Below are 25573 nucleotides of genomic sequence, written 5' to 3'. Positions count from 1 at the left end.
TGAGAGAGGAGCAGATCAGACGACTTAACTTTCCTCTGCCAAGCTCCACACCCAGCAATGGCTAATGGAAGGGCCCAATTCATTTGTTGTGGAGTTGCTGCCATCGCAACAGGCTTTGTGATGGCATGTAACCATACAGCGTCAGCCATATGATGGTTTAGCCATTGCTGTCCACTGTGCAGGCGCACTAGCATACTATCGGACAAGCTGTGCATGCACAAAGAAGCTCGGCTACAGAATCCCATCACCAAATGGCAAAAGCATCTCCATCGGATTAGAAACATTGATGGCTGCCCCTACCCACACCCGCTCCTGCTAGACAGGAGAGAAACTGATCGGTGATCATTTGCCCACTATATATTTGGTAACTCCAGTAGGCTCCAGGTTGAGAACAGCATTTTGGGGCAACAATTAAATGTCATCAAGAGCCCAATAGACAACCTTCTGACGTTCCCTTCACAGAGCCTTGTCCTCTGAGCTCCGTAGGACTACTCAACAACGCAATGCTTAATCTGTGGTCAGTGCCCAAAGGATGAAGTGGGAAATCCTATACAGAGCCAGGATGGGCTACATGGTGGACTGTTGAGGGTACACAGAAGATGGGGTCTGTCTGAAGCTATGCCATGGTTCTCTTCCAACACGACAGTTACAGCATGGTAAAACAATTATAAGCTGTCACAATAGGCCATTATGGTACTATTACAGGGCCGAGGCAGCCATCGAGGAATATTTGCTACTGTTACAGTACTTATATGGAGAACGAATTACCACAAAAAGTCACATCTTAATGGATTTTAATTTATTCTTCATAGTTTGCATTTAATAAGTTATCCCAGAATTGTGGAGTACAACATTCTCTTAAAACATTGGATTAACACCTGGTTACCAAGATTTATTAATATTACTAAACGCCACCTCCTAGAGAACAAAGACCATCTTCCCAGTGGCTCCACTACTCTGTATAATGTCCTCATGGGCCTGTGGGGCTTTCTCCAGGGGATACTCCGGACCAATCAGAGGTTTCAGCCAGCCAGCCTCTATGCCCCCAAAGAGCGCTGCCCCAGCCTCCTTCCAGTCCTCCTAAAGCCAAGAAAAAAAAAAAAAAGTCAGTAGAACCAGAACCAATTATGTAAATTGAGTCCCTGGGTGCAACCATTCTGCTTACCAGGAAATGACTGTACAGCGGCCCGCAGCTGACTGATCTACAGTCATACGGTACACTGCCAGGCATTTACACGGGCTTTGTAGTAGTCAGAGTTACAGTTAAAAGGCAGAAGCATGTAAACATATTGCTACCCATAATTCCAAGTGGCAGGGTAACGCTCCACACTCAGGTTCTATATTTTGTTACCTTAGTTGAACTGTACACAATAACTCCGATTATACTGGATTCTTTGGCCATCATTTCTCTTGGGTCTATTTCAATGGAATCTCGGCAGCCAATAACCTGATACAAAAGGAAATAACTAGTTAATGTAGAATACCAGGGGAGCACACAGCAGGCGAGCCAAGTATGAGGTCATCACCTGGGATTAGTACCAGCACCGGGGATATCTGCTACTTACAATCACTCTGCCTCCAGGTGACAGGAGTTTCAGGTCATTACTGAGGTTGACATTGGCCAACATTTCTAATATAATATTAATTCCATCTCCTCCGGCGGCCTCCTACATAAAATAACAGGACAGGGTTAGCTGCAATATCTGCCCATCACCTCATTACAGTTTTTTATTTTGCTAGTCTCACTCTTATTTTCTAACTATGGAGACTGTTTGCCAAGAAAACTGCTGCTAGGTCAGAGAGGAACATCCTATACGTATTTGACTTACGGAAATATACATGATCCATTTATCATATCGTGACGTTATCCAGCATTACAGGACATGCCAGTTTGGGAAGCATTAGGGATGGCCATCAATAATTCTAAAATCGATGGTTTACTGTATGGCTGATGTCGAATGCTTTTACAGTCGATGGCAGGATGACAGTACAGAGCTTCCCCTGCCCCCGATAATCCCCACCCCTATTTTTGATTGGCCAGTCATTCCCATAGCCGGTGGCCATCGAGGGGTGCAAACCTTCGATGATTCACCATAGATTGTTTTTGTGCCACCGATGGCCATCCCTAGGAAGAATTGTACAAAGTATAAGATTAGAACAGGAGGAGGGCATTACCTGGATCTTCTCAATGTAATCCTTATCTTTGTGGTTGAACACTTCGTGCGCCCCATTTTGCGAAACGAGATGTAATCCCTTGGCGCTCCCTGCAGTCCCAAACACCTTGAAACCATGGGCTCTGGCAATCTGACAGGCTGCGATCCCCACCTATGAGGAAGATTGGGCAGAGGGTAAGCGCACAATCCTGACATGGTGCAGCACACGCTGTCACGACTTACATTCCTGACCAGGGCTTTATGTGTGGTGTTTGAGCGAGCACAGATTGATAAATCAATATAACTGAGGTACAGAGTAATACCTCTTTTCCACCGAAAACAGGGTCCGACCTGGGTTTTTGGACATGGGGCTCGATTCAGACCCGCTCGCTAGATGCGTTCACACGCAGCCGTCAGCTGCTAAAGTATGCAAAACTTGCGATCGCACGGTAAGACTTTAGCACGCCCGCTATGTGTGACTGTGCGTTCGCTGACTGTATGTAAGACGCCCAATTTCCCTTCGTTACACACACCATCTCCAGGAAGTCTATGCATTTATCAGTCACATCGAGTACCATCGAACCCGTACGCAGCACTTGTGGTTGACCATACCCATCCGCAACCACTGCCATCGCTGCCACCACACCCCCGTTTTCATCGACCTTCCCCTGTCCCCTCCCACAAACGGCTCATCGTGTCACTCAATCTAGCCAGCTGTCTAAGCACAACGTGCAATTGCTTCCCATTCAGCGACTGGTTCGCGCATGCGCACTGCCTCCTATACACATGTGCAGATAGCGAAAATCCAGTGGCGTAACTACAGCCCCCGCAGACCCCGCGGTGGCTTGGGGGCGCGGGGGCTTGTGGGGCACTGTGGCTGCAGATTCCATGTGGACTAGCCGTCCGCATGAAGTCTGCAGAAAAAGGCCCTCCAAAAATGGCCGCCGCCTCTAGCATCTGTTAGTCACCCAGGCAGGGCGGTAGTGCGGACAGTACATAAGTGCCGTCCGAACTACACTATTAGCATAATAAACACACAGCCACCGGCGCCGGCAGCTGTGTGTTTGTTTTAGCAGCCAATGAGAGTCAGACTCATCGGCTGCTGCGCCCACTGCCGGAGCTGGGCATCTTCTGGATCCCGCAGTGGCTGATGCAGAGTGGGCCGGCCCGGGAGGACACAAACGGAGGAGCTGATGCCGGAGCGGGGATCGAGGTAAGTGGCGGTCTTTTTTTTGTGTGTGTGTCTGTCTGGCCGGGTGGGGAGTTACTACTACTGGTACTGCTGGGGTGGGGACTACTGGGGGCATTGCTGGGGGGGGGTTACTACTACTACTACTACTGGTACTGCTGGGGTGGGGACTACTGGGGGCATTGCTGGGGGGGGTTACTACTACTACCACTACTGCTGGGGGGGGACTACTACTGGTACTACTTGGACTACTGGGGGGCATTGCTGGGGGGGTTACTACTACTGGTACTACTCGGGGGGGGGACTACTGGACTACTGGGGGCATTGCCGGGGGGGTTACTACTACTGGTACTACTGGGGGCGTTACTACTACTGGTACTACTGGGGGGGGACTACTGGGGGCATTGCTAGGGGGGTTACTACACATGGTACATGCCTGGGGGGGAGGGGTCTACTAATACTGGTACTGCTAGGGGGGGTTACTACTACTGGTACTGCTGGGGGGACGACGACTACTGGGGGCACTGCTGGGTGGGACTACTACTGGGTGCACTGCTGGGGGGGGCAGACTACCACACTGGTGGGACTACTACTGGGGGAATTATATAAGGGGCACTGCATAGGGGGACCACTACCTGGGGCACTATATAAGGGGCACTGCATAGGGGGCCACTACTGGGGGCACTATATAAGATCCCTGACAACGAGCAGGTAATTTAAAAGTAATTAGAAGCCTTACTGTGGGGCATAAAATGGTGTTAGGGGGCAAATATGTAAGTGGCACTTTGGTAATAGGCATTACAGTGTGTGGTATAATGTGTAATGGGCATTACAGTGTGTGGCATAATGTGTTATGGGCATTATGGTGTGTAGAATAATGTGTAAGGGGCATTACTACATGGAGGAAAAATACTGCTAACTGTCTAGGGGGGTGCGGCACATTGTTTACTTTTGCAATGGGAGCCAAATTCCATATAAATGGCCCTGTAATTATTTTACCAAAATGCCATGGGGGGTCAGAAATATTTTTGGCAGGGGGGGAGCAAAATTTATAGTTACGCCAGTGCGAAAATCTGTAGCGAGTGGGTCTGAATCAGGCCCATAGTTCCAACCCAGGTCAGACCCCCTTTAGACTGCACCTTCGATCTGGGTTACTCCCAGGTCAGCCCTGTTCACACTGAACCTGGGTCTGCCCTGCTAAACCTGTGAGGTCATAAAAAGTGAGAGGTGGCTGCTCCACAACCACCAATCAGCTCATTTTAGGCATCACCCAGGTTGGATAACTCGGGTCACGCAGTTTACACTGCACCATTAACCGGGTCCATCCCTGGTAGTTACCTGGATTCCCGGGTCACTTGAGCCGGGTTATTGTGCAGAGACACTTTTACTCTGAGCCGCGACCCGGGTAGACCCATCAATAACCTGGGTTTTTGCAGCAGTATAAACAGGGGTATAAGTCAACTGTGCTCAAGTATGACAATCCTTAAAACCTGTACTGTTAGTGTGCTTTGTGCACCGATGTTGGAAAACACTTCGTTAGGCTGCATTCTCATGAGTATTGGCTGAGCCTCCACTATGAGAATTGAAAGTGCATTTAATTTACATGAAGATGCTAAATTAATATTACATTAAATACTAATTGTAATAGAGCGAGAAAATATAAATATAAATATATATATATATATATATATATATATATTTATATGTATATATAAAACAAAGCGGTGCACATTTTTAATTTAGGGCCTGATTCAGAGCCGGACGCAATTTGCAGACGGTCGTTCAGGAAAAGGGGGTGGCTATTCAAATGAACCGTTCACTCTTTGCGGTCTGTTCACGCCTATATGTCTGAACGAGCGAACAAAACTTGCGGTAGTTTTTTGGATAACTACGCCCCCTGGCCGCTCACATCCTACATCATGTCCGCTATTTATTAGATTAATCGAGTACATCGACCAGCGTATGAACTGCTCGCTATTCTTGGGGTTGGTTTTTCCTACCACAAATTTGCGAGCAGTTCTGACTATAAAATAACCCAGTGACGTGGTCAATGACGCTGCTGTATTAATTATGCACACCCATAAAACGCCCGTTGTGACCTTTAAGCACGCCTGCGATCGGATCTCCACTCCCAGTTTTCAAACACCTTCCCCTGTTACCACCCACATACGCCTCCTCCTGTCACTCATATTAGCAGGCATTCGCTATTTAGCGAACAAACGATTTTCGGCCGCACTGACTGGTTCGCGCATGCGTATTATGATCCGTACGCATGCGCAGTTGGGCAAACATCGCTCGGAACGAACGAGCGGCCGCTTACGAGCGGCTCTGAATCAGGCCCTTAGTTCATTAATTCAGAGATAATTCTGTGAAATCAGTGGGGAAAATGCGATTGACATTATTCATCAGTATGATGCCGTACACAACATCTGCAGACAATCATTAATACAATTTATAGTCCAAAGTAAGACCAGGAAGCATTACTAGTAACGAAACTGCAGATCTCACGTTTAGCACACTACTTACTACGTTGCTGGCACCGTGTACGAGTACCACCTCCCCGGGCCGGCCATGCGCTCTATGTAACAGAAGGAGAGTGACAGAACAACACAGAACGCATTGGGTACAATTTATATGTAAACATTTCAGGATGATAAAATGTTTCTGTCAAAGTATAATTACATATACTCCTATATCACAACTGCGGTTCTCATTTGTTCCTCCATGTAAGGTGCCCGTACACACAGACGCATAGGCCGACAACTAGGCAGTTTTAAATGATTAAGCACAAAGTGTTTGGGACCAAAACGGTTGCTAAGGTTTTCAGATGTCTGACAGACTAAACGCTGCCTGATGACAACCACGACCGACATTACGCCGTCATTGTCGCTCCTGCGCTAGCTGTACCCTGGCAGATTCACCCAGAGCATTGAATGGACAGATCACCATGCAGCCGGATCTGGCAGAATGTACGTGTCCGAGTAATCTGCCTCTATACACCCACATTTAGGGCCAGATTCAGTACGGATCGCAATTGCAACTTTTTTAGCCACAATCTTTACCCTAACCCTCCCCATGGTGCCTAACCCGAACAAAGAAAAAAAAAACGTGTCGACCTTTTTCATGTCGAACTTTTGACCCTGTCGATCTTTTGTACATGTCTAACTTTAGTGTGTCTGGCTTTTGTCTGTGTCGAACTTTTATCCTAACTATTAACTATCTAACATCTGGTGTCTATCTAATTACTGTCCGTCTATAGTCCAGAACCCATTGCACGTGCGCTGCAATTGCACTGTGATTATACACGCAGATAGGTTTCTGTCACAGAGTGAGTGACAAGCCATGAGTGTTTGGGGGGTGGTGACGGGGGGAGTGATTGGAGTAACGCAGGCGTGCCTATCCGTTTGAACGCCGTTATATGGGCGTGTATGAATTAGACACTGAGATTGCCTACACAGCCAGAGTACTCACTGCTGCTATGAGGTTAGCAATTTCTGAGACAGGTTAGAGCTGATTTAATTGTGCGTGATGGGCCGATCTGCTTCGATATATACACAGGTCTGTGAGGTATTACAGATGTGAGATAGCAGTAGTGGGCGTCTCTATGCTGGCTGAGCTGTGGCTGATGTTACAGATGTATACACAGGACTGTGAGGTATTACAGATGTGAGAAAGCAGTAGTGGGTGTCTCTATGCTGGCTGATGTTACAGATGTATACACAGGACTGTGAGGTATTACAGATGTGAGAAAGCAGTAGTGGGTATCTCTATGCTGGCTGAGCTGTGGCTGATGTTACAGATGTATACACAGGACTGTGAGGTATTACAGATGTGAGATAGCAGTAGTGGGTGTCTCTATGCTGGCTGTGCTGTGGCTGATGTTACAGATGTATACACAGGACTGTGAGGTATTACAGATGTGAGATAGCAGTAGTGGGTGTCTCTATGCTGGCTGAGCTGTGGCTGATGTTACAGATGTATACACAGGACTGTGAGGTATTACAGATGTGAGAAAGCAGTAGTGGGTGTCTCTATGCTGGCTGAGCTGTGGCTGATGTTACTGATGTATACACAGGACTGTGAGGTATTACAGATGTGAGATAGCAATAGTGGGCGTCTCTATGCTGGCTGAGCTGTGGCTGATGTTACAGATGTATACACAGGACTGTGAGGTATTACAGATGTGAGAAAGCAGTAGTGGGTTTCTCTATGCTGGCTGTGCTGTGGCTGATGTTACAGATGTATACATAGGACTTTGAGGTACTACAGATGTGAGATAGCAGTAGTGGGTGTCTCTATGCTGGCTGAGCTGTGGCTGATGTTACAGATGTATACACAGGACTGTGAGGTATTACAGATGTGAGATAGCAGTAGTGGGTGTCTCTATGCTGGCTGAGCTGTGGCTGATGTTACAGATGTATACACAGGACTGTGAGGTATTACAGATGTGAGTAAGCAGTAGTGGGCGTCTCTATGCTGTGGCTGATATTACAGATGTATACACAGGACTGAGGTATTACAGATGTGAGATAGCAGTAGTGGGTGTCTCTATGCTGGCTGAGCGGTGGCTGATGTTACAGATGTATACACAGGACTGTGAGGTATTACAGATGTGAGACAGCAGTAGTGGGTGTCTCTATGCTGGCTGAGCTGTGGCTGATGTTACAGATGTATACACAGGACTGTGAGGTATTACAGAGGTTAGATAGCAGTAGTGGGCGTCTCTATGCTGGCTGAGCTGTGGCTGATGTAACAGATGTATACACAGGACTGTGAGGTATTACAGATGTGAGATAGCAGTAGTGGGTGTCTCTATGCTGGCTGTGCTGTGGCTGATGTTACAGATGTATACACAGGACTGTGAGGTATAACAGATGTGAGATAGCAGTAGTGGGTGTCTCTATGCTGGCTGTGCTGTGGCTGATGTTACTGATGTATACACAGGACTGTGAGGTATTACAGATGTGAGATAGCAGTAGTGGGTGTCTCTATGCTTGCTGAGCTATGGCTGTTGTTAGAGATGTATACACAGGACTGCGAGGTATTACAGATGTAAGAGAGCAGTAGTGGGTGTCTCTATGCTGGCTGAGCTGTGGCTGAAGTTACAGATGTATACACAGGACTGTGAGGTATTACAGATGTGAGAAAGCAGTAGTGGGTGTCTCTATGCTGGCTGTGCTGTGGCTGATGTTACCGATGTATACACAGGACTGTGAGGTATTACAGATGTGAGATAGCAGTAGTGGGTGTCTCTATGCTGGCTGTGCTGTGGCTGATGTTACCGATGTATACACAGGACTGTGGTATTACAGATGTGAGATAGCAGTAGTGGGTGTCTCTATGCTGGCTGAGCTGTAGCTGATGTTACCGATGTATACACAGGACTGTGAGGTATTACAGATGTGAGATAGCAGTAGTGGGTGTCTCTATGCTGGCTGTGCTGTGGCTGATGTTACAGATGTATACACAGGACTGTGAGGTAGTACAGATGTGAGATAGCAGTAGTGGGTGTCTCTATGCTGGCTGAGCTATGGCTGATGTTAGAGATGTATACACAGGACTGCGAGGTATTACAGATGTAAGAGAGCAGTAGTGGGTGTCTCTATGCTGGCTGAGCTGTGGCTGATGTTACAGATGTATACACAGGACTGTGAGGTATTACAGATGTGAGTAAGCAGTAGTGGGCGTCTCTATGCTGTGGCTGATATTACAGATGTATACACAGGACTGAGGTACTACAGATGTGAGATAGCAGTAGTGGGCATCTCTATGCTGGCTGAGCAGTGGCTGATGTTACAGATGTATACACAGGACTGTGAGGTATTACAGATGTGAGACAGCAGTAGTGGGTGTCTCTATGCTGGCTGAGCTGTGGCTGATGTTACAGATGTATACACAGGACTGTGAGGTATTACAGATGTGAGATAGCAGTAGTGGGCGTCTCTATGCTGGCTGAGCTGTGGCTGATGTTACCGATGTATACACAGGACTGTGAGGTATTACAGATGTGAGATAGCAGTAGTGGGTGTCTCTATGCTGGCTGTGCTGTGGCTGATGTTACCGATGTATACACAGGACTGTGGTATTACAGATGTGAGATAGCAGTAGTGGGTGTCTCTATGCTGGCTGAGCTGTAGCTGATGTTACCGATGTATACACAGGACTGTGAGGTATTACAGATGTGAGATAGCAGTAGTGGGTGTCTCTATGCTGGCTGTGCTGTGGCTGATGTTACAGATGTATACACAGGACTGTGAGGTATTACAGATGTGAGAAAGCAGTAGTGGGTGTCTCTATGCTGGCTGATGTTACAGATGTATACACAGGACTGTGAGGTATTACAGATGTGAGAAAGCAGTAGTGGGTGTCTCTATGCTGGCTGATGTTACAGATGTATACACAGGACTGTGAGGTATTACAGATGTGAGAAAGCAGTAGTGGGTGTCTCTATGCTGGCTGTGCTGTGGCTGATGTTACAGATGTATATGCAGGACTGTGAGGTATTACAGATGTGAGATAGCAGTAGTGGGTGTCTCTATGCTGGCTGATGTTACAGATGTATACACAGGACTGTGAGGTATTACAGATGTGAGATAGCAGTAGTGGGTGTCTCTATGCTGGCTGAGCTGTGGCTGATGTTACAGGTGTATACACAGGACTGTGAAGTATTACAGATGTGAGATAGCAGTAGTGGGTGTCTCTATGCTGGCTGAGCTGTGGCTGATGTTACAGATGTATACACAGGACTGTGAGGTACTACAGACGTGAGATAGCAGTAGTGGGTGTCTCTATGCTTGCTGAGCTATGGCTGATGTTAGAGATGTATACACAGGACTGCGAGGTATTACAGATGTAAGAGAGCAGTAGTGGGAGTCTCTATGCTGGCTGAGCTGTGGCTGATGTTACTGATGTATACACAGGACTGTGAGGTATTACAGATGTGAGATAGCAGTAGTGGGCGTCTCTATACTGTGGCTGATATTACAGATGTATACACAGGACTGTGAGGTATTACAGATGTGAGAAAGCAGTAGTGGGCGTGTCTATGCTGGCTGTGCTGTGGCTGATGTTACCGATGTATACACAGGACTGTGAGGTATTACAGATGTGAGATAGCAGTAGTGGGTGTCTCTATGCTGGCTGTGCTGTGGCTGATGTTACCGATGTACACACAGGACTGTGGTATTACAGATGTGAGATAGCAGTAGTGGGTGTCTCTATGCTGGCTGAGCTGTAGCTGATGTTACCAATGTATACACAGGACTGTGAGGTATTACAGATGTGAGATAGCAGTAGTGGGTGTCTCTATGCTGGCTGAGCTATGGCTGATGTTAGAGATGTATACACAGGACTGCGAGGTATTACAGATGTAAGAGAGCAGTAGTGGGTGTCTCTATGCTGGCTGAGCTGTGGCTGATGTTACAGATGTATACACAGGACTGTGAGGTATTACAGATGTGAGTAAGCAGTAGTGGGCGTCTCTATGCTGTGGCTGATATTACAGATGTATACACAGGACTGAGGTATTACAGATGTGAGATAACAGTAGTGGGCATCTCTATGCTGGCTGAGCGGTGGCTGATGTTACAGATGTATACACAGGACTGTGAGGTATTACAGATGTGAGACAGCAGTAGTGGGTGTCTCTATGCTGGCTGAGCTGTAGCTGATGTTACAGATGTATACACAGGACTGTGAGGTATTACAGATGTGAGATAGCAGTAGTGGGCGTCTCTATGCTGGCTGAGCTGTGGCTGATGTTACAGATGTATACACAGGACTGTGAGGTATTACAGATGTGAGAAAGCAGTAGTGGGTGTCTCTATGCTGGCTGATGTTACAGATGTATACACAGGACTGTGAGGTATTACAGATGTGAGAAAGCAGTAGTGGGTGTCTCTATGCTGGCTGTGCTGTGGCTGATGTTACAGATGTATATGCAGGACTGTGAGGTATTACAGATGTGAGATAGCAGTAGTGGGTGTCTCTATGCTGGCTGATGTTACAGATGTATACACAGGACTGTAAGGTATTACAGATGTGAGATAGCAGTAGTGGGTGTCTCTATGCTGGCTGAGCTGTGGCTGATGTTACAGGTGTATACACAGGACTGTGAAGTATTACAGATGTGAGATAGCAGTAGTGGGTGTCTCTATGCTGGCTGAGCTGTGGCTGATGTTACAGATGTATACACAGGACTGTGAGGTACTACAGACGTGAGATAGCAGTAGTGGGTGTCTCTATGCTTGCTGAGCTATGGCTGATGTTAGAGATGTATACACAGGACTGCGAGGTATTACAGATGTAAGAGAGCAGTAGTGGGTGTCTCTATGCTGGCTGAGCTGTGGCTGAAGTTACAGATGTATACACAGGACTGTGAGGTATTACAGATGTGAGTAAGCAGTAGTGGGCGTCTCTATGCTGTGGCTGATATTACAGATGTATACACAGGACTGAGGTATTACAGATGTGAGAAAGCAGTAGTGGGCGTCTAAGTGCTGGCAGAGCTGTGACTGATGTTACTGATGTATACACTGGGCTGTGAGGTATTACAGATGTGAGATAGCAGTAGTGGGTGTCTCTATGCTGGCTGAGCTGTGACTGATGTTACTGATGTATACACAGGACTGTGAGGTATTACAGATGTGAGATAGCAGTAGTGGGCGTCTCTATGCTGTGGCTGATATTAAAGATGTATACACAGGACTGTGAGGTATTACAGATGTGAGAAAGCAGTAGTGGGTGTCTCTATGCTGGCTGTGCTGTGGCTGATGTTAGAGATGTATACACAGGACTGTGAGGTATTACAGATGTGAGAAAGCAGTAGTGGGTGTCTCTATGCTGGCTGTGCTGTGGCTGATGTTACAGATGTATACACAGGACTGTGAGGTATTACAGATGTGAGATAGCAGTAGTAGGGTTCTCTATGCTGGCTGAGCGGTGGCTGATGTTACAGCTGTATACACAGGACTGTGAGGTATTACAGATGTGAGATAGCAGTAGTGGGTGTCTCTATGCTGGCTGTGCTGTGGCTGATGTTACCGATGTATACACAGGACTGTGAGGTATTACAGATGTGAGATAGCAGTAGTGGGTGTCTCTATGCTGGCTGTGCTGTGGCTGATGTTACCGATGTATACACAGGACTGTGGTATTACAGATGTGAGATAGCAGTAGTGGGTGTCTCTATGCTGGCTGAGCTGTAGCTGATGTTACCGATGTATACACAGGACTGTGAGGTATTACAGATGTGAGATAGCAGTAGTGGGTGTCTCTATGCTGGCTGTGCTGTGGCTGATGTTACCGATGTATACACAGGACTGTGAGGTATTACAGATGTGAGATAGCAGTAGTGGGTGTCTCTATGCTGGCTGTGCTGTGGCTGATGTTACCGATGTATACACAGGACTGTGAGGTATTACAGATGTGAGATAGCAGTAGTGGGTGTCTCTATGCTGGCTGTGCTGTGGCTGATGTTACAGATGTATACACAGGACTGTGAGGTATTACAGATGTGAGAAAGCAGTAGTGGGTGTCTCTATGCTGGCTGATGTTACAGATGTATACACAGGACTGTGAGGTATTACAGATGTGTGAAAGCAGTAGTGGGTGTCTCTATGCTGGCTGATGTTACAGATGTATACACAGGACTGTGAGGTATTACAGATGTGAGAAAGCAGTAGTGGGTGTCTCTATGCTGGCTGTGCTGTGGCTGATGTTACAGATGTATATGCAGGACTGTGAGGTATTACAGATGTGAGATAGCAGTAGTGGGTGTCTCTATGCTGGCTGATGTTACAGATGTATACACAGGACTGTGAGGTATTACAGATGTGAGATAGCAGTAGTGGGTGTCTCTATGCTGGCTGAGCTGTGGCTGATGTTACAGGTGTATACACAGGACTGTGAAGTATTACAGATGTGAGATAGCAGTAGTGGGTGTCTCTATGCTGGCTGAGCTGTGGCTGATGTTACAGATGTATACACAGGACTGTGAGTTACTACAGACGTGAGATAGCAGTAGTGGGTGTCTCTATGCTTGCTGAGCTATGGCTGATGTTAGAGATGTATACACAGGACTGCGAGATATTACAGATGTAAGAGAGCAGTAGTGGGAGTCTCTATGCTGGCTGAGCTGTGGCTGATGTTACAGATGTATACACAGGACTGTGAGGTATTACAGATGTGAGTAAGCAGTAGTGGGCGTCTCTATGCTGTGGCTGATATTACAGATGTATACACAGGACTATTACAGATGTGAGAAAGCAGTAGTGGGCGTCTCTGTGCTGGCTGAGCTGTGACTGATGTTACTGATGTATACACAGGACTGTAAGGTATTACAGATGTGAGATAGCAGTAGTGGGTGTCTCTATGCTGGCTGAGCTGTGACTGATGTTACTGATGTATACACAGGACTGTGAGGTATTACAGATGTGAGATAGCAGTAGTGGGCGTCTCTATGCTGTGGCTGATATTACAGATGTATACACAGGACTGTGAGGTATTACAGATGTGGGATAGCAGTAGTGGGTGTCTCTATGCTGGCTGTGCTGTGGCTGATGTTACAGATGTATACACAGGACTGTGAGGTATTACAGATGTGAGAAAGCAGTAGTGGGCGTGTCTATGCTGGCTGTGCTGTGGCTGATGTTACCGATGTATACACAGGACTGTGAGGTATTACAGATGTGAGATAGCAGTAGTGGGTGTCTCTATGCTGGCTGTGCTGTGGCTGATGTTACCGATGTACACACAGGACTGTGGTATTACAGATGTGAGATAGCAGTAGTGGGTGTCTCTATGCTGGCTGAGCTGTAGCTGATGTTACCGATGTATACACAGGACTGTGAGGTATTACAGATGTGAGATAGCAGTAGTGGGTGTCTCTATGCTGGCTGTGCTGTGGCTGATGTTACAGATGTATACACAGGACTGTGAGGTATTACAGACGTGAGATAGCAGTAGTGGGTGTCTCTATGCTGGCTGAGCTATGGCTGATGTTAGAGATGTATATACAGGCCTGCGAGGTATTACAGATGTAAGAGAGCAGTAGTGGGTGTCTCTATGCTGGCTGAGCTGTGGCTGATGTTACAGATGTATACACAGGACTGTGAGGTATTACAGATGTGAGTAAGCAGTAGTGGGCGTCTCTATGCTGTGGCTGATATTACAGATGTATACACAGGACTGAGGTATTACAGATGTGAAATAGCAGTAGTGGGCATCTCTATGCTGGCTGAGCGGTGGCTGATGTTACAGATGTATACACAGGACTGTGAGGTATTACAGATGTGAGACAGCAGTAGTGGGTGTCTCTATGCTGGCTGAGCTGTAGCTGATGTTACAGATGTATACACAGGACTGTGAGGTATTACAGATGTGAGATAGCAGTAGTGGGCGTCTCTATGCTGGCTGAGCTGTGGCTGATGTTACAGATGTATACACAGGACTGTGAGGTATTACAGATGTGAGAAAGCAGTAGTGGGTGTCTCTATGCTGGCTGATGTTACAGATGTATACACAGGACTGTGAGGTATTACAGATGTGAGAAAGCAGTAGTGGGTGTCTCTATGCTGGCTGATGTTACAGATGTATACACAGGACTATGAGGTATTACAGATGTGAGAAAGCAGTAGTGGGTGTCTCTATGCTGGCTGTGTTGTGGCTGATGTTACAGATGTATATGCAGGACTGTGAGGTATTACAGATGTGAGATAGCAGTAGTGGGTGTCTCTATGCTGGCTGATGTTACAGATGTATACACAGGACTGTGCGGTATTACAGATGTGAGATAGCAGTAGTGGGTGTCTCTATGCTGGCTGAGCTGTGGCTGATGTTACAGGTGTATACACAGGACTGTGAAGTATTACAGATGTGAGATAGCAGTAGTGGGTGTCTCTATACTGGCTGAGCTGTGGCTGATGTTACAGATGTATACACAGGACTGTGAGGTACTACAGACGTGAGATAGCAGTGGTGGGTGTCTCTATGCTTGCTGAGCTATGGCTGATGTTAGAGATGTATACACAGGACTGCGAGGTATTACAGATGTAAGAGAGCAGTAGTGGGAGTCTCTATGCTGGCTGAGCTGTGGCTGATGTTACAGATGTATACACAGGACTGTGAGGTATTACAGATGTGAGTAAGCAGTAGTGGGCGTCTCTATGCTGTGGCTGATATTACAGATGTATACACAGGACTGAGGTATTACAGATGTGAGAAAGCAGTAGTGGGCTTCTCTGTGCTGGCTGAGCTGTGACTGATGTTACTGATGTATACACAGGACTGTAAGGTATTACAGATGTGAGATAGCAGTAGTGGGTGTCTCTATGCTGGCTGAGCTGTGACTGATGTTACTGATGTATACACAGGACTGTGAGGTATTACAGATGTGAGATAGCAGTAGTGGGCGTCTCTATGCTGTGGCTGATATTACAGATGTATACACAGGACTGTGAGGTATTACAGATGTGAGAAAGCAGTAGTGGGTGCCTCTATGCTGGCTGTGCTGTGGCTGATGTTACAGATGTATACACAGGACTGTGAGGTATTACAGATGTGAGATAGCAGTAGTGGGCGTCTCTATGCTGGCTGTGCTGTGGCTGATGTTACAGATGTATACACAGGACTGTGAGGTATTACAGATGTGAGAAAGCAGTAGTGGGTGTCTCTATGCTGGCTGTGCTGTGGCTGATGTTACAGATGTATACACAGGACTGTGAGGTATTACAGATGTGAGATAACTGTAGTGGGGTTCTCTATGCTTGCTGAGCGGTGGCTGATGTTACAGATGTATACACAGGACTGTGAGGTATTACAGATGTGAGATAGCAGTAGTGGGTGTCTCTATGCTGGCTGTGCTGTGGCTGATGTTACCGATGTATACACAGGACTGTGAGGTATTACAGATGTGAGATAGCAGTAGTGGGTGTCTCTATGCTGGCTGTGCTGTGGCTGATGTTACCGATGTATACACAGGACTGTGAGGTATTACAGATGTGAGATAGCAGTAGTGGGTGTCTCTATGCTGGCTGAGCTGTGGCTGATGTTACAGATGTATACACAGGACTGTGAGGTATTACAGACGTGAGATAGCAGTAGTGGGTGTCTCTATGCTGGCTGAGCTATGGCTGATGTTAGAGATGTATACACAGGACTGCGAGGTATTACAGATGTAAGAGAGCAGTAGTGGGTGTCTCTATGCTGGCTGAGCTGTGGCTGATGTTACAGATGTATACACAGGACTGTGAGGTATTACAGATGTGAGTAAGCAGTAGTGGGCGTCTCTATGCTGTGGCTGATATTACAGATGTATACACAGGACTGAGGTATTACAGATGTGAGATAGCAGTAGTGGGCATCTCTATGCTGGCTGAGCGGTGGCTGATGTTACAGATGTATACACAGGACTGTGAGGTATTACAGATGTGAGACAGCAGTAGTGGGTGTCTCTATGCTGGCTGAGCTGTAGCTGATGTTACAGATGTATACACAGGACTGTGAGGTATTACAGATGTGAGATAGCAGTAGTGGGCGTCTCTATGCTGGCTGAGCTGTGGCTGATGTTAGAGATGTATACACAGGACTGTGAGGTATTACAGATGTGAGAAAGCAGTAGTGGGTGTCTCTATGCTGGCTGATGTTACAGATGTATACACAGGACTGTGAGGTATTACAGATGTGAGAAAGCAGTAGTGGGTGTCTCTATGCTGGCTGATGTTACAGATGTATACACAGGACTGTGAGGTATTACAGATGTGAGAAAGCAGTAGTGGGTGTCTCTATGCTGGCTGTGCTGTGGCTGATGTTACAGATGTATATGCAGGACTGTGAGGTATTACAGATGTGAGATAGCAGTAGTGGGTGTCTCTATGCTGGCTGATGTTACAGATGTATACACAGGACTGTGAGGTATTACAGATGTGAGATAGCAGTAGTGGGTGTCTCTATGCTGGCTGAGCTGTGGCTGATGTTACAGATGTATACACAGGACTGTGAAGTATTACAGATGTGAGATAGCAGTAGTGGGTGTCTCTATGCTGGCTGAGCTGTGGCTGATGTTACAGATGTATACACAGGACTGTGAGGTACTACAGACGTGAGATAGCAGTAGTGGGTGTCTCTATGCTTGCTGAGCTATGGCTGATGTTAGAGATGTATACACAGGACTGCGAGGTATTACAGATGTAAGAGAGCAGTAGTGGGAGTCTCTATGCTGGCTGAGCTGTGGCTGATGTTACAGATGTATACACAGGACTGTGAGGTATTACAGATGTGAGTAAGCAGTAGTGGGCGTCTCTATGCTGTGGCTGATATTACAGATGTATACACAGGACTGAGGTATTACAGATGTGAGAAAGCAGTAGTGGGCTTCTCTGTGCTGGCTGAGCTGTGACTGATGTTACTGATGTATACACAGGACTGTAAGGTATTACAGATGTGAGATAGCAGTAGTGGGTGTCTCTATGCTGGCTGAGCTGTGACTGATGTTACTGATGTATACACAGGACTGTGAGGTATTACAGATGTGAGATAGCAGTAGTGGGCGTCTCTATGCTGTGGCTGATATTACAGATGTATACACAGGACTGTGAGGTATTACAGATGTGAGAAAGCAGTAGTGGGTGCCTCTATGCTGGCTGTGCTGTGGCTGATGTTACAGATGTATACACAGGACTGTGAGGTATTACAGATGTGAGATAGCAGTAGTGGGCGTCTCTATGCTGGCTGTGCTGTGGCTGATGTTACAGATGTTTACACAGGACTGTGAGGTATTACAGATGTGAGAAAGCAGTAGTGGGTGTCTCTATGCTGGCTGTGCTGTGGCTGATGTTACAGATGTATACACAGGACTGTGAGGTATTACAGATGTGAGATAGCAGTAGTGGGCATCTCTATGCTGGCTGAGCGGTGGCTGATGTTACAGATGTATACACAGGACTGTGAGGTATTACAGATGTGAGATAGCAGTAGTGGGTGTCTCTATGCTGGCTGTGCTGTGGCTGATGTTACCGATGTATACACAGGACTGTGAGGTATTACAGATGTGAGATAGCAGTAGTGGGTGTCTCTATGCTGGCTGTGCTGTGGCTGATGTTACCGATGTATACACAGGACTGTGAGGTATTACAGATGTGAGATAGCAGTAGTGGGTGTCTCTATGCTGGCTGAGCTGTGGCTGATGTTACAGATGTATACACAGGACTGTGAGGTATTACAGATGTGAGATAGCAGTAGTGGGTGTCTCTATGCTGGCTGTGCTGTGGCTGATGTTACAGATATATACACAGGACTGTGAGGTATTACAGATGTGAGATAGCAGTAGTGGGCGTCTCTATGCTGGCTGAGCTGTGGCTGATGTTACAGATGTATACACAGGACTGTGAGGTATTACAGATGTGAGATAGCAGTAGTGGGTGTCTCTATGCTGGCTGTGCTGTGGCTGATGTTACCGATGTATACACAGGACTGTGAGGTATTACAGATGTGAGATAGCAGTAGTGGGGTTCTCTATGCTGGCTGAGCGGTGGCTGATGTTACAGATGTATACACAGGACTGTGAGGTATTACAGATGTGAGATAGCAGTAGTGGGCGTCTCTATGCTGGCTGTGCTGTGGCTGATGTTACAAATGTATAGACAGGACTGTAAGGTATTACAGATGTGAGATAGCAGTAGTGGGTGTCTCTATGCTGGCTGAGCGGTGGCTGATGTTACAAATGTATAGACAGGACTGTAAGGTATTACAGATGTGAGATAGCAGTAGTGGGTGTCTCTATGCTGGCTGTGCTGTGGCTGATGTTACCGATGTATACACAGGACTGTGAGGTATTACAGATGTGAGATAGCAGTAGTGGGTGTCTCTATGCTGGCTGTGCTGTGGCTGATGTTACCGATGTATACACAGGACTGTGAGATATTACAGATGTGAGATAGCAGTAGTGGGAGTCTCTATGCTGGCTGTGCTGTGGCTGCTGTTACAAATGTATACACAGGACTGTGAGGTATTACAGATGTGAGATAGCAGTAGTGGGTGTCTCTATGCTGGCTGAGCTGTGGCTGATGTTACAGATGTATACACAGGACTGTGAGGTATTACAGATGTGAGATAGCAGTAGTGGGTGTCTCTATGCTGGCTGTGCTGTGGCTGATGTTACAGATATATACACAGGACTGTGAGGTATTACAGATGTGAGATAGCAGTAGTGGGCGTCTCTATGCTGGCTGAGCTGTGGCTGATGTTACAGATGTATACACAGGACTGTGAGGTATTACAGATGTGAGATAGCAGTAGTGGGTGTCTCTATGCTGGCTGTGCTGTGGCTGATGTTACCGATGTATACACAGGACTGTGAGGTATTACAGATGTGAGATAGCAGTAGTGGGGTTCTCTATGCTGGCTGAGCGGTGGCTGATGTTACAGATGTATACACAGGACTATGAGGTATTACAGATGTGAGATAGCAGTAGTGGGCGTCTCTATGCTGGCTGTGCTGTGGCTGATGTTACAAATGTATAGACAGGACTGTAAGGTATTACAGATGTGAGATAGCAGTAGTGGGTGTCTCTATGCTGGCTGAGCTGTGGCTGATGTTACAAATGTATAGACAGGACTGTAAGGTATTACAGATGTGAGATAGCAGTAGTGGGTGTCTCTATGCTGGCTGTGCTGTGGCTGATGTTACCGATGTATACACAGGACTGTGAGGTATTACAGATGTGAGATAGCAGTAGTGGGTGTCTCTATGCTGGCTGTGCTGTGGCTGATGTTACAGATGTATACACAGGACTGTGAGATATTACAGATGTGAGATAGCAGTAGTGGGAGTCTCTATGCTGGCTGTGCTGTGGCTGATGTTACCGATGTATACACAGGACTGTGAGGTATTACAGATGTGAGATAGCAGTAGTGGGTGTCTCTATGCTGGCTGTGCTGTGGCTGATGTTACCGATGTATACACAGGACTGTGAGATATTACAGATGTGAGATAGCAGTAGTGGGAGTCTCTATGCTGGCTGTGCTGTGGCTGATGTTATAGATGTATACACAGGACTGTGAGATATTACAGATATGAGATAGCAGTAGTGGGAGTCTCTATGCTGGCTGTGCTGTGGCTGATGTTACAAATGTATACACAGGACTGTGAGGTATTACAGATGTGAGATAGCAGTAGTGGTTGTCTCTATGCTGGCTGAGCTGTGGCTGATGTTACAGATGTATACACAGGACTGTGAGGTATTACAGATGTGAGATAGCAGTAGTGGGCGTCTCTATGCTGGATGAGCTGTGGCTGATGTTACAGATGTATACACAGGACTGTGAGGTATTACAGATGTGAGATAGCAGTAGTGGGCGTCTCTATGCTGGCTGAGCTGTGGCTGATGTTACAAATGTATAGACAGGACTGTAAGGTATTACAGATGTGAGATAGCAGTAGTGGGTGTCTCTATGCTGGCTGAGCTGTGGCTGATGTTACAAATGTATAGACAGGACTGTAAGGTATTACAGATGTGAGATAGCAGTAGTGGGTGTCTCTATGCTGGCTGTGCTGTGGCTGATGTTACCGATGTATACACAGGACTGTGAGGTATTACAGATGTGAGATAGCAGTAGTGGGTGTCTCTATGCTGGCTGTGCTGTGGCTGATGTTACCGATGTATACACAGGACTGTGAGATATTACAGATGTGAGATAGCAGTAGTGGGAGTCTCTATGCTGGCTGTGCTGTGGCTGATGTTACCGATGTCTACACAGGACTGTGAGGTATTACAGATGTGAGATAGCAGTAGTGGGTGTCTCTATGCTGGCTGTGCTGTGGCTGATGTTACCGATGTATACACAGGACTGTGAGATATTACAGATGTGAGATAGCAGTAGTGGGAGTCTCTATGCTGGCTGTGCTGTGGCTGATGTTATAGATGTATACACAGGACTGTGAGGTATTACAGATGTGAGATAGCAGTAGTGGGAGTCTCTATGCTGGCTGTGCTGTGGCTGATGTTACAAATGTATACACAGGACTGTGAGGTATTACAGATGTGAGATAGCAGTAGTGGGTGTCTCTATGCTGGCTGAGCTGTGGCTGATGTTACAGATGTATACACAGGACTGTGAGGTATTACAGATGTGAGATAGCAGTAGTGGGCGTCTCTATACTGGCTGTGCTGTGGCTGATGTTACAGATGTATACACAGGACTGTGAGATATTACAGATGTGAGATAGCAGTAGTGGGAGTCTCTATGCTGGCTGTGCTGTGGCTGATGTTATAGATGTATACACAGGACTGTGAGGTATTACAGATGTGAGATAGCAGTAGTGGGTGTCTCTATGCTGGCTGAGCTGTGGCTGATGTTACAGATGTATACACAGGACTGTGAGGTATTACAGATGTGAGATAGCAGTAGTGGGGGTCTCTATGCTGGCTGAGCTGTGGCTGATGTTACAGATGTATACACAGGACTGTGAGGTATTACAGATGTGAGATAGCAGTAGTGGGTGTCTCTATGCTGGCTGAGCTGTGGCTGATGTTACAGATGTATACACAGGACTGTGAGGTATTACAGATGTGAGATAGCAGTAGTGGGGGTCTCTATGCTGGCTGAGCTGTGGCTGATGTTACAGATGTATACACAGGACTGTGAGGTAGTACAGATGTGAGATAGCAGTAGTGGGCGTCTCTATGCTGGCTGAGCTGTGGCAGGTATTTGCATATTTCTGCAGCTTCATCATGTGCAATTAGACTGCGGCGATTGCAATTGTAATAAATAAGAGTCTCCTGGGGAGCCCATGACTATCAGAAACAAGACTTCTCCCCAATGTGCCAACTCTACCCCTCTGACCCAGCATGTAAACCAAAAATGCAGAGTTTCTCAAACCTGGCCCTGATTGAACACCAATACCCATTTTCTACCTAAGTTCTGGGTTTGACCTGAGATTTGGAACAGTTACAAACTGGGTCAGACACTTTATCCAATGCGGCACCAATCAGAGTTATTCCCGTCGCGGTGCTGTTTACACTGGGTGTAATGGCGGCGCGCGGAGATGACATCATCACCTTGCGCTGCAATGCGGCTCTCCATGTGCTGTAAACGCGTCCCAGGATGGATGACCCAGGTTACCCGTTTACACTGAGCATTAACCGTGTCTTTCCCTGGAAAAGCCCTTCTCGCTAACAGGTTTGGATGCCCGGAGAGTGGAACCGTTTCCACTGTCAAATATCTCATGTTAATGAGCGTATATGTGCAACACATTGGATTTCCAGGTCAGTGGAAAAGAGGTAACAAGCAGTGTGTGCTCCAGATCTAGCTGGAGCACGGGTTTGTTAGTTGAGAAACAATAGATCTACAGGTGGTACTAATCATTCCTGAGAACATCTTGAAATCCTGCACTGTGATGGTGCATACACACGGTACAACTTATGTGCGATTTGAACTACATCTACACCTTTTTTTTGTAGTCACCAACCTGACAACAACCAATGATGCGCGTTCCCGCAAGAACGATATCTATGTGGTAGGAAAAACCAGACCACAAGCACTGCGAGCAGTTCAGACGCCTTTCGATGTACTCGATTAATCTAATAAATAGCGGAGATGACGTAGGATGCGAGCGGCCAGGGGGCGTATTTTTCAAAATAGCGAGCGCATGTTTCGTTCGCTCATTCAGACATAGAGGCGTCAACAGACCGCAAAGAGCGAGCGCTCTATTTAAATAGCCAGGCCCTTTTTCAGAACGACCGTTCGCATATTGCGTCCGGCTCTGAATCAGGCCCTGAGTTTGAGAAGCTGGTTTAATAGAAAGGATTATCCCACTCCCTCCCCCCACTCCCTAATCGCCTGTGACCTTATCGGAACCCACTATTCCATCACAGATGTGGCGGCTCAGTGATTGGGTCGATGGATCACAATGTGTGGGAATAATCATACACTCAGAGTAAGGGGCCAGATAATACAGAGTATAGCCACCTTACATGGAGGTAGTCCGTACATGAAATTATCCATAGAAACCAAAATTAGACATTCATAGAACTGACTTGTTAAAGAGCGCCCGGTAGGCGGTAAAGTACAGAACAGATATGGCTGCTCCTTGTTTGAAGTTCAGCTTCTCGGGCAGTGGGAAAACCGTATCTTCAGATGCCACCGTGTACTCCGCGTAGCCGCCTGTGACTGTTGCCGTGGTAAACACCCGATCTCCTTTCTGTAAAACATAAAATGAACACAATGTTTACAGAACCCCCTCTAAACTGAAGCAGTCTGAGTCCTAAGTGATAAACTTACTATGCTCACTGTTTAGATCCACATTCAGAGAAAGTAGATTTGGTGCATACACAAGGAAAGGTGATTCCGCACTTAATAATTTTTCGTTAAACCGGTATATTCATCATACCTCGAAAAACAGTGATAGGAAGGTAATGTTCCCCCTCTCCAGGGATATTATTGTGTTTTCATCTGTGTTGGTGGCGCACCCAGAGTCTATATGTACCGCTAAGAAAAGTATAAAGAAAGACTCTTTCTGGGACACTCTTAGAAAAATGAAGATAAAGAATAGGTAAAATAACTTGATTATTCATTTAACACAAGAGAAATTGTAGCATCCATGGAGGAAATAGGGGGGGAGGTAAAATGTACCTATAAACTCACAATATCCCTACTTCATACCAGAACCCAAACCCCACATAGTGAACGGGGTGCAGTTCTATCCTATATTGGGGGAGGTGAGGTAGAGAGATGTTTATTGGATACTTATTGGTACCAAGTTTAAATATAGGCATACGTATAATAGCTACACAATAGTTGAAAATATTAAAGAATTTCAATCCTAATCTGTATGCAAGTATATCATTCAATAAAGACTGCTAAAAACAAATGAGTACATTCCTGATCAGGTATGTCTCCCTCCATGACGGAGCCCAGGTATGTCTCCCTCCATGACGGAGCCCAGGTATGTCTCCCTCCATGACGGAGCGCAGGTATGTCTCCCTCCATGACGGAGCCCAGGTATGTCTCCCTCCATGACGGAGCCAAGGTATGTCTCCCTCCATGACGGAGCCCAGGTATGTCTCCCTCCATGACGGTGCCCAGGTATGTCTCCCTCCATGACGGTGCCCAGGTATGTCTCCCTCCATGACGGAGCCCAGGTATGTCTCCCTCCATGACGGAGCCCAGGTATGTCTCCCTCCATGACGGAGCCCAGGTATGTCTCCCTCCATGACGGAGCCCAGGTATGTCCCTGGCTACTAGTGAACACATTGGCTGCATTCTCCTGAACAATGGTTTAGCCTAACGTGCGGCCTCATTTGCAATTAATTACAAAGAACACCGGAAAACGCCTTGGCTGCACATGGTTATGCCACCAAGCCCAATTTAAGATGCTCTCTCACATGACGAAGGACAGGTCTGGAAAGGCATCCTCTCTCCTATGTATTATTTTATGTTCCAGTTAATACATTACTCATGTACAAAAAAAAAGAAAAAAACTTGGAAGCTTTTCAGTTACCTTAAAAGAGGTTACGTTTTTCCCAACATCGTCCACAACTCCGGCAACGTCAGAGCCAGGGGTGTACGGCAGGTTTGGCTTCAAGTAACAGGTGTCGGTTCTGATATAAGTCTCCGCTGGATTCACCCCACATGCGTGAACTCTGATTAAAACCTTTAAGAAAGCAAAGACAGGCACAACTGACAGTGGTGGTCCCAAGTGAGACCACTACCTGCTGATCAAGGCGTAAAACCCCTCAATGTTCAAATGCTGTAAATACAGTCTTCCCTGCAGTAATGGTTAAACAAGAGCCACGTACCTGGTTGTCTCCTGGTGAAGGCACTGGGACATCTGTATAGAGTTTAAGAACATCAGGGTTCCCAAATTCCTTGACGCTGATAGCGCGCATGACTCTTCCTACTGATGTCATGTTAGTTTATCTGAAGCCCACATGAGAAATACAGATTTAAACAGGGTCAAGAGCTTGTATCAATCACAAATAATTTCACAATACAGTGCAACCAGGAACCTCCAGGGGAGGGGGGGGGATATTGGGGTGTATACCGTAGACATTAGTTGTTATAAACAACCCATAAACAGGACAGGCTCCGATATAGCTAGGGTTGCTATATGTCCCATTTTTCACGGGAAATGTACCGGATTTGCAAGCCGTGTGACGGCGTCCCAAAGACCATCTTAGGGATGCCCAATTGTCCCGGTATCGCAAGTACCGGCGGCATCAGGCAAGCAGGTGGC

General features: G+C 46.7%; 1 protein-coding gene across 1 annotated transcript; it reads right to left on the bottom strand.

Moving 5' to 3' along the window:
- Window positions 1-884: 884 nt before the first annotated feature.
- On the bottom strand, window positions 885-25249 carry LOC148525592 (zeta-crystallin-like). Its single transcript, XM_088470783.1, has 8 exons — window positions 25137-25249; window positions 24839-24991; window positions 23376-23539; window positions 5869-5920; window positions 2176-2325; window positions 1566-1667; window positions 1352-1447; window positions 885-1080 (listed from the first exon to the last, which is right to left on the bottom strand). The coding sequence occupies exons 1-8, from the start codon at window positions 25245-25247 to the stop codon at window positions 919-921; spliced, it is 990 nt and encodes a 329-aa protein (XP_088326909.1). The 5' UTR covers window positions 25248-25249; the 3' UTR covers window positions 885-918.
- Between the last annotated feature and the right edge of the window lie 324 nt (window positions 25250-25573).

This window comes from Taudactylus pleione, unplaced genomic scaffold (genome assembly GCF_031769625.1).
Source record: "Taudactylus pleione unplaced genomic scaffold, aTauple2 ptg000103l, whole genome shotgun sequence".
Lineage (NCBI taxonomy): Eukaryota > Metazoa > Chordata > Amphibia > Anura > Myobatrachidae > Taudactylus > Taudactylus pleione.
The sequence above is the reverse complement of the archived record's forward strand: the minus strand, read 5'-3'. Positions and strand labels throughout refer to the sequence as shown.